This window comes from Sminthopsis crassicaudata, chromosome 2 (genome assembly GCF_048593235.1).
Source record: "Sminthopsis crassicaudata isolate SCR6 chromosome 2, ASM4859323v1, whole genome shotgun sequence".
Taxonomy (NCBI): domain Eukaryota; kingdom Metazoa; phylum Chordata; class Mammalia; order Dasyuromorphia; family Dasyuridae; genus Sminthopsis; species Sminthopsis crassicaudata.
The window spans coordinates 254,722,547-254,738,981 of record NC_133618.1 but is presented as its reverse complement, the minus strand read 5'-3'; the positions used below and the strand labels follow the sequence as shown (position 1 = coordinate 254,738,981).

The 16,435-nt window shown below is 34.0% G+C and overlaps 1 protein-coding gene across 4 annotated transcripts in view; it reads right to left on the bottom strand.

Annotated features, from left to right (window-relative positions):
- Positions 1–16,435, bottom strand: part of RTEL1 (regulator of telomere elongation helicase 1) — a 99,467-nt gene that overhangs the window by 37,465 nt on the left and 45,567 nt on the right. For all 4 annotated transcript variants that reach the window (XM_074288866.1, XM_074288869.1, XM_074288868.1 and 1 more), the window contains exons 13-16: positions 13,486–13,583; positions 12,500–12,555; positions 3,590–3,664; positions 2,767–2,848 (exon numbers count right to left, since the gene is read on the bottom strand). In XM_074288866.1, the coding sequence (XP_074144967.1) occupies positions 2,767–2,848; positions 3,590–3,664; positions 12,500–12,555; positions 13,486–13,583 (311 nt within the window). The remainder of the gene's footprint in view (positions 1–2,766; positions 2,849–3,589; positions 3,665–12,499; positions 12,556–13,485; positions 13,584–16,435) is intronic.

Sequence of the window (16,435 nt, the reverse complement as noted above, 5' to 3'; positions counted from 1 at the left end):
GCTGCTTTTCATTTTGTTCAATTGACTTTCAGGAGGTGAAGAAACCTCACTGCTTATATCAGACTTCTTAGATAACAGGACCTCCTATATATATTCTAAATATTTTGATTTGAAAATACATGCATCCCAGGTATCTAAAGATGGTCATACAATTTGGGTCTATGATGTAACCTTTAACTTTTTTTTTTTTGGAGGGGGGGAATAGGGAAAGAGAGGCACAATCAGAATTAAGTGGTTTGCCCAGGGTTACAGAACTAAGTGTCTATGGTAAGATCTGAACCTGAGGTCTTCCTGAATTCAGGATTGGTGATTTATCTACTGAGCCCCCTAGCTGTCCCTAACCTTTAACTTCTGAAAAGTTTGTCAATGTGAAGTCATACTCTATTCAACAAAAAGAATTCAGAAAGAGGGAGGTTACAATCTTAATGTCACTGCCCTGGAAAGAACTCATCTGGGATTATGTGTTTTTTGTCTGGGTCCCATTTGTTAGGACTGACAATGCTAATTGTCCAGAATCGGTAGGAATAAGGAAACACAATAGTGAGGAAATACAAGGATAATAATGAGAAAATGAATACTCATTTGAATAATAAGGAAACACAAAAGCAGACCACATGAAGACAAGTTAAAGGAACTGGGAATTTTTAATTTATGGAGGATACCTCTCAAGAGGAAAAGGGAGGAAGGCTAGAATAGGATAAGTGATGTGATAGATATTTTTAAGCATTTGAAGAAAGAGAGCCTACTGCCCTACTTTTTTTTTTAACCTCAGTTTCAGAGGCAGATTTCAGTTCAATGTAAAACAAAATGAACATATATATGGTTCTCTTGAGGTGAAATGTGACACCTCAGATAGTAGTGAGCTTCTCATTACTGAGGGTTCCTCAAGTTGAGATTAGCAGGTCATTCTAGAGGTGATTGCTGGTCAGGTGGACTAGAAGACAAAGACAGACAAGGATAGGTTTGAGGCAAAGCAAAGGACAAATATAAAAGAACCCAGAAACCTAGCAATGAAAGTATGGATATGGTAAAGCATAGATCTCTAAACCTGAAAACATGTCCCATGAGGAAAAAAAATTTGTTGGCTACTTTCCTTTTGACAAAGCACAGACACCATCACTTTGGAATGCCCACCTCATTTTGTTGTCTCCCTTTTCTCCCACTTCTGGCCCTAGGCTCTTTCTTCTTGGATAAGCTCACACGTGCAGATTCTTATGAAGACCAAAAGAATTAAATCACTTCCTATAAGTACACCAAAGGGAGTGGCTAATCCTAGAGAGAATTACTGAAAAAGGAAAATATTTCAAAAGCCAATGGAAATCATTTGAAACAAAGCCAGATAAGCTAAGCCAGCTCTTCTGCAGTCATGAAGCATTAATCAGACTGATGCCCTTCTCAATCATGCATGCTGGATCTTTCCACCTGAGATAGGAGCCTTTCCTTACCTAGGGGTTACAATTGCTTCCAGACCCATCCTGGATGCAGCAGTTCTTATAAGATTGTGTCCTGGGGACAACTGATACTTGCCCCTTCGTTACACCACACACTTGATTTTCTAGGTCTGCTCCAGACAACTTTCCTCATTCTGAACTGCTTCTTGGACTAGACCTGAAATGCCCTGATTCATTGTGAAAACATGAGAGAGGTTTGGAATTTGAAGGTATGGACAGAAAAACAAAAGCACATGAGACATGATGGTAAAGGAGTCACAGAGAGAAGCAACAGAGCTGAGGAAGTGGTAGAGCTACCATAAGATGCCAGACCAAGATTAGAAATCTTCAGCTTATAAAATCAAAGACTTCAAGGGAATATGAGCTAGAGTGTAGAGCTGTGGGAAAAACACTGGGTGGGGAATTAGGAGGCCTGGGTTTTACTCCTGCTCTGTTTCTTAGTAGCTGCGTAACTCTGGGCAAGTCACTTAATCCCAAATGCCTCACCAAAAAAAAAAAAAAAATTAATAAAAAATAAAGTTATGGTATATGAATATAAGGGAAAACTATTGTTCTATAAGAAATAATGGGCAGACTGATTTCAGAAAAGTCTGGAAAGACTGACATGAACAGATGCTGAGTGAGGTAAGTAGAACCAGGAAAACATACACAATAACAAGAAGATTATGTGATGATCAAATATTAGGGACCAAGATCTTGTCAGCAATGTGATAATCCAAGACAATTCCAAGAGAAAATGCCATCTGCACCCAGAGAGAGTACTGTGGAGACATTTTTATTTGCTTGCTATTTTCTTTCTTGGGATTTTTTCCCCTTTTGCCTTATTTTTCTTCCACAACATGACAAATATGGAAATATGTTTACAATGATAATATATGCAAAACCTAAATCAGATTACTTGCTGTCTTGGGAAAGATAAAGGAGGGAGGAACAAAAAATCTGAAATACAAAATCTTACAGAAATGAATACTGAAAACTATCTTTCCATGTACTTGGAAAAATAAACTATTATTGAGGAAAAAAAAAATTTTTTTTTAAAATTAGATGAGCTCTGAACCTTCATCCAGGTCTAAGACTTTCCAACTTTTATGATAATGGGGACGCTGTATAGGATTAAACATTTGCCATGGACAATTCACCAAGAAACAACAGTAATAATCTTCATTTAAATAGCACTTTATGAAATATTTTCCCCAAAACAACATTAGTAATACATGCATATAACCAAGAACTGACTAATAAAAGCCTTACAAATAATGAACATAAAAGCAACAAAATAGTAAACTAAATTGATATCTCAGAAACCCCTATGTACCTTGTTTTTTGGCCACAGGAGCGCTCCAAACATCTGTCCTTTGGGTCTTTTTTCTATTACTAGTGTCCAAATGAATGTGTACCTATTAAAATAAAATTTAAAATAAACACAACATTGTTCCATGGGTTATTACAGAAATTATAAACAATGAATTTTTTCTATTTTTTTATATTAAAGCTTTTTATTTTCAAACCATATGCATGGGTAATTTTTCAACATTGACTCTTGCAAAACCTTGTGTTCTAATTTCCCCTCCCCTTCCTCCCATCCTCTCTCCTAGATGGCAAGTAATCTAATATATGTTAAACATGGTAAAAATATATGTTAAATCTAATATATGTATACATATTTATGTAATTATCTTGCTTTTGCTATTATTTCTACCAGTAATCCAGAGCATCCAAAGTATCATGTATACTGAACCCATCCACCTTTGATTTGGACTCTTCCTACGGTATCTTTAAGAGGTGTGCCAAAAAGAAATTTCAGTATGGCCAGCTGTAATAACATTTCCGAATACTCAAATGGGTTCCGTCTTCCTGAAGATGGGTAAGCCACAATTTATAAAACCCTATTATCCCTGTATACAAATATTGTATGTAACATATACTTTAACATATTTAACATGTATTAGTCTACCTGCCATCTGGGGGAGGGGTGGAAGGAAGGAGGGGAAAAATTGGAACAAAAGGTCTTGCAATTGTCAATGCTGAAAAATTACCCATGCATATATCTTGTAAATAAAAAGCTATAATAATTAAAAACAAAAACCAAAAAACCTTTATTATCCCATAAGCAAATTCTCAACATAAAGACCTCTTACCTTATAATATTTTGAAACTGTATGCCCCATAATGGGGTTGGCTACACCTTCTGGACGGTCAATACTAAAAACAATCTGGAAGACAAAAACACAAGATGGAACAAACTATAAAAATAACAAAATCCAGAAATAAGCATGTAAACAATCAAATAATCAATTGTTCTGGCTCTGTCTCTTTTTCCCTCCTCCAAGAACTTTCTTTCTCTCACAAAATCCTTATATAATATCTTTTCTCTATAGAACCCACAATTATGAGTATCATTTCCTTGATGTCCAGTGATTCAGAGAAAAGGAGAGCTCTAGTCTTGACATAGACCCTGGCATGGCAGAAAATAAGGCAGAGAGAAATCTGGAATGCATTCAATATTCTCTCAATAACCAGTATGAATAGCATAGCCCATCATAATCTACAGACACAACTTTCCAGAGTTTCTATAGCAGTCTTTTTCTGGTAGAAAAGTTCCATTTTTCTCAATGTGACGAGTACAAAACTGAGGGATGGAACAGCACAAGAAAATTTATGCAATTCAAAGAGATTTTTCTCTTCCCACCTCCCCTCCCCACACTTGTTTGTATTGAACTCTTTTTTTCTACCTTAAAATAAAAACTTTGCTTTAATAGGCTGCCAGCTATTAGGGTACAAAATAACCTATTAGTTAACCCAAAAGACAAGGGAGATGCACCAATTCATATCTTCATAGCATATATCACTGGTATCATTTATAATTTCTCTTGTTTAAATAAGCTTAGGATAGCTCCAAGAGTCTCCATCATTATTGCAACAGCACAGCAGTTGTCTTTGAGTATAAAACTCCCCAAAGTTGTTCAGTGTCAAAATTTATGGCTCCTCAAAAAAAAAAAAAAAAAAAAAAAAAGGTTGTGTTGGTAACATGCAAACAAATAATACTAAACAATATTATTTCCAGTATGGCTGCCAAATACTAGATCTTAATAAGGAAATAAAATTAGAAAATGCTTGTTCTGTCCTATGAAACTTTTCAAAAAAAGTGGCTGATTGCCTAGAAGAGACCTGCTGGCAAAAACTGATCCTGGGGACTCAGAGTGGGCTTCCTATACTCAACACTATGAAAATACAAATGTTTTTATAAGACACCAAATCTAACACTTTGACCTCAGAGACTATCTAATCTAATTTGTAACAACATGGCTGACAAGTAGTTGTCCACCTTTACTTGTAGAGATCCAGAAAAAAGGACCACTTTTCTTCCTTTCTTTTTTTGCTGAGGCATTTGGGATCATACAGCTAGTTAAGTGTCTGAAGTCACATTTGAACTCAGGACCTCATGACTTCACTGATAGTACTCTATCCACAGAACCACGTAGCTGCTCCCACTCTTCTTCCTTCACAAGCAGCCCATTTTATTTCTGGATACTTTTCTTAGAGTCTAAACCAGTCTCTACATTTTCTGCCACTTGTACCTGGTTCTCCCCTTTTGGGTTACAAGTCTAATCCCTCTTCATGGGATAATCTTTCAAATATTGAAGATAGTGATTAGATCCCATCTTTTCCCTCCTCAAAGTCTTTCCCAGGCTAAACATCCCCTTATCTCCTTAAATATCTCCTCATATGGAGGGGCAACATTGTACATAGTGATAAGCAATATTGTATGATGATCAAGTGTGATAGACTTAACTCTTCTCAGCAATTCAATTGTCCACGACAATTCCAATAAACTTTGAATGGAAAATGCAATCTACTTCCAAAGAGAAAACTGGAGATTGAACATGGATTAAAGAGTACTATTGTCAATTTTTTTTCTTTTTGTTTTGTTTTCTTTCTCGTGATTTTTCCTTTTTGCTTTGATTTATCTTCTCCAATATGACTCATATGGAAATACATTTAAAATGACTGTACAACATCCTATACCAAGATAAGGTCAAAATGGGTTCATGATTTAGACATAAAGGATGATACTATAAGAAAATTAGGAGAACTACATTTTTGGCCAAAAAAGAACTGGACAACATTATGAAATGCAAAATGGGTAACATTAAATACATTAAATTAAAAACTTTTTGCAAAAACAAAACCCATGCATCCAAGATCAGAAGAAAAGCAGAAAGCTGGAAAATTTTGTTTTACAAGACCTCATTTCTAATAAGCCATTCCCCAATTGATAAATGTTTAAAGGATATGAACAGATAATTTTAAAAAGAAATTTAAATCCCTAAATTTAATTTAAATCTTGAATTTAAGCTATTTCTAATATTATGAAAAAATGCTCTAAATTGCTATGATTAGAAAAATGCAAATTAAGACAACTCTGAGGTATCTTTTGGACTAGCTAGGATGACAGGAAATATAAATGATAAATGTTGGAAGGGATGTGGGAAAACTGATATACTAATATATTGTTGGTGGAGTTGTGAAATAACCTAATTGTTCTGAAGAACAATATGAAACTATGCCCAAAAGGCTATCAAACTGTGCATACTCATACTCTTTGATCTAGCAGTCTCTACTGGGCCTGTGTCCCAAAGAAATTATAAAAAAGGGAAAAGGATCCATATGTGCAAAAATGTCTGTAGCAGCCAAGAAATGGAAATTGCCTGGTTGCCTTTCAGTTGGGGAATGGCTGAATAAATCTTGTTATATGAATGTAATGAACTATTATTGTTCTATAAGAAATGATGAGCAAACTGATTTAAGAAAAGCCTGGAAAGAATTACATGAACTGATGATGAGTGAAGTGAGCAGAACCAAGAAAACATTGTAAGCAATAACAAGATTATATGATGATCAACTGTGATGGACTTGGCTCTTTTCAACAATGAAGTTATTCAAGGCAATTTAAATAGACTTGTAATGGAAAGAGCTACCTGCATTGAGAGAGAATGTGGATCAAAGCATGTTGTTTGTTTTGCTTGATTGTATTTCTTCTTGTGTCTTTTTTAAATCTGATTTTTCTTGCACAGCATGACTGATATGGACATTATGTTTAGAAGAATTATATGTGTTTAATCTATATTGAATTGCTTGCTGTCTAGGAGAGGGGAGTAGGGGAAAGAGGAAGAAAAATTTGAAACACAAGGTTTTGCAGGGGTGTATTTGGAAAAATAAAATAAAATAAAAAACAAAAGAAATGATGAGCAGAAAATGTCAGAAAAACCTCAAAAGTCCTCCATGAGCTCATGCAAAATGAAAGTCATTTGTACAAAGTTATAACAATGTTATGAGATGATAAACTGTGAATGACTTTTTCAGCAATACAATGATCTAAGACACTTTCTCTGAAGAACTTGTGATGAAAAATGCTATCCATACTCAGAGAAATAATTTAGTGTGTCAGAATACAGACTGAAGCATACTTTAAAATTTTTTTTTATTTTCCAGGTTGTTTTTTTTTTTTTGGGGGGGGGAGGAGATTTATGTTTTCTTTCACAACATAACTTTTTTGGAAATGTCTTGAATAATTTCATATGTATTTTTTCAATGACAAGGAGGGAGAAAGGAAGAAAGAGAATCCGGAACTTCAAGTTTTAAAAACAAGTGTAACATGTAAAATGTATGGGATTACCTGCCATCGGGGGGAGGGAGTGGAGGGAGGGAGGGGATAATTTGGAAAAATGAATAAAAAAAATAAAAAATAAAAAAATAAAAACAAGTTTAAAAATTTGTTTTACATGTAATTGGGGAAAAATAAAATTTTAAATCAAGGAAAAGAAAAAAAAAGAAAATGATGAAAATGGCATTTTAGGGAAATAAACAGAAACTTCTTGACATATCCAGGGCATGAAGCTACAGTAGGAGTAGAAAAGAAGGAGCATATGTGACAGATACTTTGAAGGAAGAACCGACAAACACTAGTAACAAATATAACACAAGCAAGGAAAGAAAGAGAAAAGTTAAAGATGAATCCAAAGATTTGAACCTAAGTGACTGGAAGAATGGTGAATGCAACTGATAACAGTAAGTTAGGAAAAGAAATCAGTCTGAAAAAAACTCAGATCAGAATACTATGTTGATTACTGGATAGACTCAAATTTTAAGGGCTCTCTTTACCAGATATTCATTCAATAAACTTTCTATAAATCTCTCTCCCCTCTCTCCCATCCCAATGAAGAGAAAAACCACTTACTATCTTTCAGGCCATTTCCTAATGGTGACAGTGGATGGGGTTCCAATAAATTTTTAAAACTTCATTTTAATTTTAAATTTCCTTCAGGAAATAGTATACAGTCTTATTATGTCTAATAAGGGGGATAATAATAAACAAAAAATCCACCATGTGAGAGTGGCAAATCTGTAGATGCCCAATTCTTTCCAAAATGAAGACAACTGGAAATTCCATTCAACATACAATAAGCATTTTACTGAACATTGACCAAATGCTACATTTATTTCTCCTTTCACGACTTCATGTTTATACAGTGCTTCAGGATTTACAAAGGGGATTCTGTACATTATCTTATCTGAACCCAGAAGTGATGTAAGGTAGCAGAAATACAAAAAGAGAGACATTGAAAAGCGAAGTGAATAGATGATCATACTTCTTCTAAAAGGCTTTCCAATTTGAGTATTCAAAGCATGCTCAGACATTTACCTGTTGTCTCGTTATCACCTGATCAGGGGACAGTGAGAGGCAGGAGTCCAAGGATATACAAAACAAATGAGGCAAACTGATAGATACACTGTGGGTTACAGATGACATTAGAGGAAACACTTCCCAAACTTGAGGCAATTCTGTATCATCTTTGCTGAGAGAGAGCAGGATGCAGTTCAAATATGCCATGAACTATAAACTCTGGGACAACTCATTTGACCTCCCTAAGCCTCATTTCTTCCTGTAAAAAAGGGAGCTAATTAGAGTACATGCTCTTTGAGGTTACTTCCAGCTCTAAATCTTTCTAAATCACTTCCTCTCTCTAGTCCTCCATGGTTTTGTAATAGCAGAAGGTTAAAAAAAGACAGTCTCTTTCAACTGTACATGCATGATTCCTGTGAATTTCTGGGGAATCACTTCACTATCTACAAGGAACATCTTATTTCTGCTCTTAAGTTCAGGCTAAAAAGAAACATGTTAGTACTGCCTTAGACCACAGGGCACTAAATTCCACAAGCCAAAGTCACAGCAAGGTAAGAGTTTGTAATTTTTTTCTGGGCAGTGATTCTAAAGGACTTCTGACCCCTATTCAGGATCACACATGAAAAAGAAGAGAACAATTATTACCTCTATGCTTCCAAAGACTTATTTTCTTATTATCTATTATCAATCTGGTAAAAAATACAACAATCCTTAGAAGTGATCAGAAAATGAAGAAGAGGTATTCTTGTAAAGAATTTGGAAACATTAGGAAAGCAAAACCTTATTTCATTCAAATAGATTTGTTTCCCTCCCTTTCTCAAGAAATGGTACTGAGTAAACTGAGAAAACATTTTTACATTCAAGGGTTCTTATAAAGGCCTCATTTCTAAAATATATAGAGAATTGACTCAAATTTATAAGAATTCAAGCCATTCTCCAATTGATAAATTGTCAAAGGATAAGAACAGACAATTTCCAAATGAAGAAATTAAAACCATTTCTAATCATATGAAAAGGTGTTCTAAATTATTATTGATCAGAGAAATGCAAATTAAGACAACTCTGAGATACTACTATATACCTCTCAGATTGGCTAGAATGACAGGGAAAGATAATGACAAATGTTGAAGGGGATGTGGGAAAACTGGGACACTGATAACATTGTTGGTAGAATTGTGAACATATATTTCTACCATGTTTAACATATAATGGACTATCTGTCATCTAAGGAAAGGGGTGGGGGGAAGGGAAGAAAATTGGAACATAAGATTTTGCAAGAGTTAATATTGAATAATTATCCATACATATGTTTTGAAAAAATAAAAAGATTTAATTTAAAAAAAAAAAGAAATGGTATTAAAACAAAGAAATCTTTGCTATATATAACTTCAGAGTAGGTAAACATGTAAGACTAACAAGAGACCTTGTACAGCAATGACGTTTTCCCAATTTGAGGTAGAAAAACAGAATAATACATCAAGAGTACTAGTGCTACTATTTGTTTCTAAGAATCACTAACAATGAAAGAGAGAACACTAAATGAGGATCAATCTAATTACACTGCCCCAGTACTTAGAGAAAAATACCTAATAAACATATATAGTCCCTTGAAATTTTGTCATGCTGACTTAGGACAAAACAAAACAAAGAGACTACTGATATCTACAAAGGATACTGGTTAAAATTTTTATAAAAGTAATGATAGTCTAGCCATTCCCTTGGTGAGTACTAGAGAGGGTCCTTGCCTCCAGAAAGAGAGATAAGATAAGAGAGGAAACCCAGACCAAATGTAGTTAATTTTGGGTCCTGCCAAAATTTTTTTGTAGAATGTGCCAAAAATTAAGCAACTTCACATACTCTAGATTCAGCCTAAAGTCCAGCCAATTCTACTCCTATCAATTCATTTCATAGCATTGGAACTGGGTTTTTGGCTTAATTCCTCTATTCTATAATTATCACCTTTTTTAGAAATCATAATGAAACATGTTACCTAACAGAGAAGTGATGGCCTTAGGGTGTAGAATGAGGCAAATATTTTTGGATATGACCAATACAGGAATTTGCTTAATTTAATTATGCATATTTGCCTCAAGGTTTTTGGGTTTTTTTTCTCTTTCAGTTAGGAGAAAGGGTGTGAGAAGAAAAGAAAAAATATTTTTAAGTGAAAATAATTAAAAATTTTAAAACAGAACCTGTGTAATATAAATGTGTAATGGCAATGAAGGAAAGAGCTTTTCCCTTAGTTTTTTTTCTAGTAGTCCAATTTTACACACCCATAGTGGTCCAGTTTTATATACCCATAGGTTTTTTCCAATTCCATGATCCTTCACAGACACCATCCTTCAAAGTCAAGTTCAGGTTCCACTTTGTCCTTGAAAGCTTTCCTAAACAATTCCAGCTATCTATATTTATAGCCTTTACCACCTATCCTACCTATCTGCCATCTCCTAAGCCTGTTTTAGACTACTATCTAATTGTTTATGTGTGTCTTTCTTCAACCAGATTATAAAAACTTCCAAGTCAAAAGCCATGTTATATATTATTATTCTTAAAAGTAGGCATATTAATGGATTTCATAATAAATGTCTTAGCATAACAGATATACAGTTAAGTCCAAGAAATGATTATTGAGTTGTATACATGATTTGGGGAAGTTCTAGCTTTATTAAAATCCTGCTGGGCTGAGCAATGTTTCTGACTGATCACCAAAATAACTAACAAGCTATAGGATAAGCAATTAGATTACAAGTTGTAGGTAAACATTCTACTACAGGTTTGGTGACTGGCTTAGCATGAATAAGACACAGGCATTCCATTTAATGATGTAGGTGTAAAGAAAAAACAACAGGATTTCAAGTTCCTTACATAAAGAAAATACAATTACAAAGAGCCAAGCTATTTTGCCAATATATCCAAAAAGCTAAAAAAATTTTTAAAATAATTTCTGTTCAGGTTACTTGCATTCTTCCAATAACTTCCAATAATTTACTAAATGTCTACCTGTGGCAGATTTCTAGGATGACACCTAGGGTTTCATCCAACTAAAAAAAACCTGAAATAAACTAAACTGATTTAATAAACTTGCACATCACACCTAGATAAGTTCTCAAACAATAATGACAGCATCTCTGAACAATTGGCAGAAGAAGGAAGAGCTACCATATGGTCTGTCTTAATTCCATGTAAATGCTTTGTTGAAAAGATCACTATGAAACAAAGGGATTCCTAAAACACAAATAAACAATGGAACAAATACATGCTTTTCTTGTTGAACACTGATAATGGAAAAATGTGAACAAACCAGAATGTTTGATCTACTCAATGACCATCCATTTCAATTATGTGATTTACTATAACATCATGCTATAGAGATGAGAAAAACTCTTTCCAAGAAATAGCAAATCCTTAGTGAATCCAGTTATCTGGCATATTCTTTCACTTCTTCTATGTCCCTTTTTTTTCTTTAAATAAAAATTAGACTTCATAAGAACTCCGAGCTCCATCTGGTGGTGATGAGAAAGGAACACATCACAGTAATGCACTTTAAATTCAGAAAAAATTAATGGTGTAATACGTAGGACAAGAAACTAAAGAAGTACAGAATCGAAAGTGGTTTCAAACTCTGGAGTTTCTATGAAGAATATAAGACAATTACAGCAAACCAATAAGAAGAAATTGTTAAATGAGTAAAAGTTTGTTTGAGTAATCCACCTGAATAAGAACATAAAATATGTGATTATCAAATAGTTCTATTTTTTTCTGGAATTATCTGCTTTTGATGAGAATCTTTGCCTGACTCATTCAGAAAATCTTTGTGGTCATTTCCAAAATTTGATAGAAAAACAAACAACCTCACAGGCTAATGGTAATGGTACAAATGGCAACACTAATAATAATAACAGTTAACATTAAACAGCAACAATAACATCATCTATATATGATGTGTTAAAGGTTTGCTAAGTGCTTTATGTACTTATTGACCTCACAGGAAAACCAGAGTGTGCTTATCACAGACATTTACTAGAAAAGTGACCCTGCACAAGTGACTTAGCCCTTCCAGACCTCATCTATAAAATGAAAAGGCTGGACTGGAGGATGATCCATTCCAGCTCTAAAACTATGATCTATTACTGAGATCCTACGTACAACAAGATTTCAAGCCAATGTCTCAATTTGATGTCTTTGATTTCCACCCAACAGCTTCTGCTAACAAGTCTTCTTTTGGTGTATATCAATCCAGTAATGCTTTTGGATAGTACCATTTTTAGTTTTTGAAGTGGGAAAGCCTCTTACTGTCCTATCATTGTTCTTCTTATGGACAAAGAAATATAAAAGATGGGGACTGATTTTTTAAATCATTTACCTGAATGATATCCACCAGCTTTTGTAAGCCTGCTGTGTTGTTAAATATTCCAGTACCTATGAATAAGGTAAAAATTGTAGTAAGTTCATCTCATATAAATTTAAATTGACATCTAGAACAAAATCATACAATACTAATATCTTGTCTCTCTCAATGGTCTCCGGGTAAGAACTGTCCAAAAGGCAGAGTACAACTGTAGAGATCAAAAAAGCTACTTTAAATGACCACACTGCTCCACAGGCCCATAAAATCTCAACTAGATTATAGACAATATTAGTATCTCTAGCTTACTTTGGTAGTCAGCATTATTAGAGACACTTGAGGTTTCTTTTTGAACTAAATAATTAATGCAGAATTTGTTAATGAAAAAGCACCTCAATTGTTTTTAGAAGAATAAATACATGAAGCTGTACAAGAGAACCATTTTATCTCCTTTGGATTAAAAAATGGATGTGGCATTGATGTGGGCTTATCCTTACAAAGCACATAATTCTAGCTATGAATTCTGCTGAGAGCCTACTGTAAAATAATGCTAATAAAAATACCGATTTTACAAATCCAGTGTAACTCAAATATTTAAAAATGCTAATTCTTCAATGTCAACGTCACAAGGGATAAAATAGTTAACTTGATCTCTATAAACAAAATAATTTACCCTAAGTTATATTACAGGGCAATTACAATTCATTTTGAAAATGATTCTTGGCAAACTATAAAGCTAGAAGGACTGCAGTTAATAGCCACCAAAGCACTGGCAGTGAGTAAGTAGACTGCTACTCATCCCATTATTTGATTGCAGAACTCCTTAAGTTACACTCCCCATGTTGATATTGGCTAAATACAAAGAATCCATCTTAGTTTAAAAAACCACTGTCTCTTCCTCTAATGAGTACGACCTCTAATTAGGAAGTGGGGAAAACCTATTAAATGTAACAGAATGAGACAAATTTGAATCTAAAAAGTTGCAAGCTGGGTGAACCACTTACGTCCTGCCATAAATTGTATGATCTGCTCCAGTGATTCCAGGAGGGAAGACTTGGTCTGAAAGGTTATGTGGGCTTCAGCAAACAGATCAAATATATAGCTGCCAAGTAAGAGGAGCAAAGTTTTAAAACTAACAAAAGAAAACAGTTCAAATTTGAAAGATTCAGATGCTCATGTTACCCAGTCAAAGATGTGAATTGGTTTTACACACCACTGCTATGCCAAAGCTTTCTACTTATGGCACTTTCTCCTACTTGATCTTAGTCAGTTAAATAGTAACTTCAATTGTGACTGACCCTTCTGCACTAGTTCCTTTTGCTAAATTTAACTCATACAAAAGATGTCTACTAGGTCATAGACAAAAAATCCACAGAGGCTCTCCAACCCTCAAGGTTTATCTGTTCAACAAAAGACCATTGAGTACAGTGCTCTGTACTCTTGATGTATGAGGACTTGGGTCCAAATTGAATCTTAGATATTTAATACCTATGAATCTGGGCAAGTTGTTCACCTCCCAAAGCCTCGGTGTCTTCATATGTAAAATGAGTGCATTGGACTTAAGTGTTTCTGAGGCCCTTTCCAGGTCTGAATGCTGTAAGGCTTTATTTATTATCTAAGCAATGAGTTCCCTGATCCATTACCCTGTTGGCCAAAAAAAAAAAATTTTCCTAGATTTTTCTTAGTACTTTCTACAATATATAAAACTAACAGAAATCACATGATTATCAACTTTTAGCAAAGTTGCAGGATATAAAATAAGCCCATATAAATCATCAGCATTTCTATATGTTACCAATAAAGCTCAGTAGCAAGAGACAGAAGTCCCATTTAAAAATAGCTCTAGACAATCTAAAATATTTGGGAGTCTACCTGCCCAAAAAACCCCAGAAACTATATGAACACAATTACAATACAACATACACAAATAAAGTTAGATCTAGAATTGGAAAAATATTAATTGCTCATGTGTAGGTCAACCTAATAGAATAAAAATGACAATTCTATATAAATTAAACTATTCAGTACCAGAGAGCTAAAAAACAAAACAAAAACAAAAAGTCATCTGAAAGAACAAAAGGTCAAAATATCAAAGAAATTAATAGCTGTACCAGATAAAAATTATATGATAAAGAAGCAGTTATGAAAATCATTTGATACTGGCTAAGAAATAAAGTAATGGACCAGTGGACTAGATTAGGTACATAAGACACAACAGTCAATGACTCCAGTCCAAACTATATGTGAAAAAAAAAGAGTCTTTCTATTATATGCCCTATAAGTAGCCCTCTGGCTTTTGTTCAAAGGGCTCAAATGAGGAGAATCAACTATATTCCAAAATATTCTATTTTATTTGTTTTTCTTTACATCATTTTCCCCTCTTCATCTTTTGCCTTACATGGCCATCAAGAACTGAAGATTTTATTCCACAAACAGTTTGATTTACTTTCAGACTAAATTTGGCCATAACCACTTTCCTACTTTGGACTTAAGAAAATGATTTTTTGAATCCAAGTGAGTCTTTATATATATGTCCCTATTAAATTTCATCCTCTTAGATTTGGCCAATACTCTATTCCATTAAGATCTTTTGAATCCCATCATTCAGTATATCAGCTGTCTCACAATTGAGTCATATGCATATTTAAAAAGCACATCATTCATGCTTCTATCAATGATAAAAACACCAAACAGCACAAGACCAAGCACAGATCCTAGAACACCACTGGACTTACTTCTAAGTTGATCCCCCCCCCCCCCAAATCATTCAACTCATTCCAAATCCTCCAAAACACCCAAATCAGCTAGCTCATGTGGTTTTTATTTCCATTTCCTCTCATAAGATTAGCACAAGAGATTTTATCAAAGACTTGAGTAAAGTAGATCTTATTTGCCTTGATCTACCACTGTAGCAATTATGTCCAAAAATGAAATGCAGTAAATCTGGCAAGTCTTATTCATATGGATCTTTCATCAACATGCTTCTTTTTCTATAAGTTCATTACTTTCTAGGATTTTCCGAGGAACTGACATTTGCTCATAGTTGGCAGAGACCCTTTTCTTAACAATTTTTTAAAAATGAAGACATATGTCCTTCTCCAATCCTGGAGTACCTCTTTCATTTTCTTGGTATAGATTGTAAAAACTTGAGGAAAAGTATTCATGTGTGAGTATATGTTTTAGTATACTGGAACCTCTACTTCTTTGAAGCACATACCATGATAATATTTTAGGGTACTACTGAAATCTTCATAGCCCATCCTTTGGTAAAAGGAACCTTTTTGTTAGAGGTACATGACAATCTGGCCTAGTACTGAATATAACAGTACATTTACATTATCATTCAAATAGGGCTCAATTATACAAAGGGTAGTTAGTAATTAAGGCATATTTTCATTTTTATCAAGTATTTATTAAATATATACACTACTACATACACCTCCTTACTATGTCTAAATATATTACTATGCACTCAAATCATTGCACTTCTTATATAAACATATAATCAGTACTACTTTACTTTACCGCAACCATTGACTGTAAAATGTAATCCCTTTCTATATTTCAGAATTAAGATAATACTTCTGATTCTAGTGGCTAAGAGTATTATAGAACATTTCCTAGTTGTTAGCTTCCTAAGAGGAGGCTATAATAATGACTCAAAGGCCTGGAGAGAGAAGATAAAATAAAACATTTGGAAACCACAGAAAAACCTTTATGATATACTGAAGTGGTAGAATGGAAGGCAGAATGGCAAAGGAATCATTAAAATTTTGTTTCCTACAATGTGAGCACCTTCAATTTGAGGATAATCTAGTCTATTAGTTCTATTCTACATGATGTAAAAGTAAATCTTTGAGGGGAGAGAATGGGGGAGGGTAAAAACAGAAGGTGAAATAGTGCTAAATATTGGGGAAATAAGGAATTTACATTTCAAAGGGGAAAGTAGGAAGC